The sequence below is a fragment of the Dipodomys ordii genome, unplaced genomic scaffold (assembly GCF_000151885.1).
Source record: "Dipodomys ordii isolate 6190 unplaced genomic scaffold, Dord_2.0 Scaffold65, whole genome shotgun sequence".
Classification (NCBI taxonomy): Eukaryota; Metazoa; Chordata; class Mammalia; order Rodentia; family Heteromyidae; genus Dipodomys; species Dipodomys ordii.
In genome coordinates, this window is record NW_012267281.1 from 1,068,857 (window position 1) to 1,072,425 (window position 3,569).

The 3,569-nt window shown below is 48.3% G+C and overlaps 1 protein-coding gene across 1 annotated transcript in view; it reads left to right on the top strand.

Annotated features, from left to right (window-relative positions):
- The first annotated feature begins 3,189 nt into the window (after nucleotides 1-3,189).
- Nucleotides 3,190-3,569, top strand: part of Arglu1 (arginine and glutamate rich 1) — a 17,814-nt gene continuing 17,434 nt past the window's right edge. The window contains exon 1 of the mRNA XM_013022951.1: nucleotides 3,190-3,565. Coding sequence (XP_012878405.1) covers nucleotides 3,190-3,565 — 376 coding nt within the window. The remainder of the gene's footprint in view (nucleotides 3,566-3,569) is intronic.

Sequence of the window (3,569 nt, forward strand, 5' to 3'; positions counted from 1 at the left end):
TATGTTCCCACTATTTAATGATTTCTGTGCTGATGGAGCTTGTTCACTGTATTACAGAACATATCTTTACTATCTGCTATGCTCTAGATGTGTCTGCTTCCTCAATGCACATGTTCACACCTAATCAGCATTGTGTTGGGTGTGTAGGTGATTAACTTGTGGAAGGAGAACCGAGTGAATGGGACCCAGGCTTTAGTCCTTGTAGATTGCTATAACAAAATACCATGGACAGGGTAATTTACAAAAAACAGAGCTCTGAAAACTGCAAGCAAGACGAAGGCTCAGCAGAAAAATGGTGTCTGGTGAGGGCTATTTTCTGCTCCATAGACAGTGCCTTCTCGTTACATTCTCACACAGTGGAAGGGTAAACAAGTTCCCTCTGATCTCTTTTTGCTTTTAGTTGTGAGGCTTGAACTCAGGGTCTGGACACTCTTCCTGAGATTTTCTGCTCAAGGCTAGTGCTCTACCACTTCCAGCCACAGCTCCACTTCCAGTTTTCTGGAGATAAAGAGTCTTACAGACTCTCTGCCCAATCTGGGTTCAAACCTTGATTCTCACATCGCAGCCTCCTGAGTGGTTAGGTGTGAATCACTACATTCAAGAGTCTTGTGATGGAGGGGCTGGGAAGGTGGCTCAGTGGTAGAGTGCTTGCCTTGCATGCATGAGGCCCTGGATTCGATTCCTCAGCACCACATAAACAAAAAGAAAAAAGCCGGAAGTGGCGCTGTGGCTCAAGTGGTAGAGCGCTAGCCTTGAGCTGAAGAGCTGAGGGACAGTGCCCAGGCCCAGAGTTCAGGCCCCACGACAAGGAATACCCTAATCTTTTTTCTGCCCTTTGCCCTAAGTCTATCCCATCATGATAACACACAATGTTAGGCTTGGAAGTGTACACAGGTCCTCTAGAAATTTTAACTGTGGACTTCCCTGCCTCTACAAATATGAAAAATAATTTTCTGCTGTTTATAACAAACCCAGTTTGGGGTATTTCCTTTTAGCAGCCCAAAGGACTATGACTACGACATTATTCACCTTTTCCTGATAATTCACAATAAGGAGGCTTTCCATATATATAAAACTTCAAATTATATAACCAGCCCTAATATACACATCCCAAAGATAACTTGTGTCTCAGCTGGGAACTGTACTAATTTTGTCATTTGCCTTGGGGAGAACTGGCATACCTTCCAAACCAACTACTCACCTGAGATAATCGAACCTTGTTTTCTACTTACTCAGGAGGCATTATGTCTTTCAGCCAAAGTTCATCCTTAAGATTTTTGCAACTTAGGTCATTTGCAGGAAAATGGATGGGCCTGGAGATTGTCATGGTGAGTTTGCAAGATAAGCAAACTCAGAAAGACAAATATGAAAGGTTTTCCCTTACATGTAGAATCTAGACCTAAACAGTACTAATAATAATGATAACAAAACAATGCTAGCATGATAAAAATAGGACACAATTGTAAAAGGGTGATTTTAGGTGCAAGGCAGCAGGAGGGAAAAGAGGAAAGGAGGTAATGATCTAAGGAGGAATATGATCTAAGTAATATTATGTATGTTTGAAAACAGCATCATGAGACCAATTTAAAAAAAAACTGTTCAAAACAGAGGAAGGGTGGGAAAATGCAGCCATAACATCCAATGTATATATGTGAAAATGAAACTACGAACGTTGAAGCGTCGTCGGAGGGGGATGGTTGGGAGAGATGAGAACGTTGAAGCGTCGTCGGAGGGGGATGGTTGGGAGAGATGAGGGAGGATGATGGAAGGGGTGACATTGAGCAAGTAATAGAGTGAATTTGATCAAAGTACACTACCAGTGTGTAGTAAATATCACAACGACAATGTGTATAATTGATGTTAATAAAAAAAATTAAAAAGGTTTTGTAATTTGAAAAGGTTTATCCCAGGTGTTTTATGTCTTGTTCAAAGGAGTTCTTAGTTTGCTTCTGCTTAACCTAATCCAAGTGAACTGAAACAATGTTGAAATACCAGCTTTTCTAGATTCCTATCATCAGCAAATAACAATGTTGCCTCTTTTGGAGGATTTCATAGTGACATTGTTGTTTTGCACAGGAATACATCTTTCCCTAGCCAGGGCTTGGTGGGGATTGTTGGTTCTCGGCAAGGACTGGGCATCCTCTTCCTAGGAACACACCAGCTCTGGCCACATACTAGCTGAGTGACACCCCCCCAAAAAAAAATCAGGCTGTTTAACTCTATTTAACCTCGAGGTCCCCCCCCCCCGTAAGACAGTAGTGATTAACACAGGAAGATTATACAAATTCATCATCAGTGGACACACTGGTGGCTCACATTTGTAATCCTACTCCGAAGGCGGAGATCTTAGCATTGCAGTTGGAAGCCAGCCTCTTATCACCAACCAGAAGAAAGCCAGCAGTAGAGCTGTGGCTCCAGTAGAAAGCTAGTGAAAAAGCTAAGGGACAGCACCCCGGCCCTGAGTTCAAGCCCAAACTGGCACAAAAACAGCCAAGGGCCAGAGGCTCATGTCTATAACCATACATATATATATATATATATATATATATACACATATACACTCATACATATGTATATATACACGTGTACATATATACACATATACATATACACACATGTATATATACATACATGTGTATACATACATATGTGTATGTCTACTATATATAGTATATAGTTTTATATATATACATACATACTACTGTATACCCAGAAAGGTGAGATCTGAGGATCACGGTTCAAAGCCAACCCGTGCAGGAAAATCCGAGAGGCTCTCAACTTCAATTACCGCGCCCCCCCCCCTCCCCAAGCCTGGAAACCGAGCTGTGGCTCACATGGTAGAGCGCTAGTCTTCAGCGGAAAAGGCTCGGGGACAGCGCCCAGGCCCCGAGTTCAAGCCCCAGGACCGGCAACAAATAACCAACCAGGTCAAGGGCCATGGCAATGAACGCAGGCTCAGCTCTAAGGTACCAGCACACGTCCGTCCAGTGGAACCTGGCGGCGCACCGGGCGTCCCGCGCGAGGACGCCGGGGTCAGACCCGCAGGCCACTCCGGGCCCGCGCCCCCTCCGCCGCCACCTGCGGCCCTCTCCTCCCCGGGTTTGATTTCAGAGAGCCGGACACACCCGGCCCCTCGGGCCCCGCCCCGGCCCCTCGGGCCCCGCCCCGGCCCGGCTCGGTCTCCGTGAAATGCAAAGGATTCGGTGCAAGCAGCGGGGGTGGTATTTTACACCAGGAAACAACTATCCCCGCCTGGCCCGGGGCCGCAGACTTCCGCCCGGAGTAGCGGGAGGAGCCGAGCCCCGCGCCCCGCCGAGGGAGTGGCGGAGGGAGCCGAGCGCACTCGGCGGCGCCCGCCCGCCTCCGGCAGCAGCGTCAGGAGGCGGGGCCACGCTCGCCGGGACCACGCCCGCCGAGGGGCGGGGCCACGCCTCGGCACGCTCCGCGCAGGGCCTTATGGGAAGGGCGGCCGGTGCTGCCGCGGCTGCCATCTTAGACATTCCTTGCGTCGCGGCCTTCCCGTCGAGGGCGGTTTCGCGGCGGCGGCGGCGGCTCCCGGGGAGCGGCGG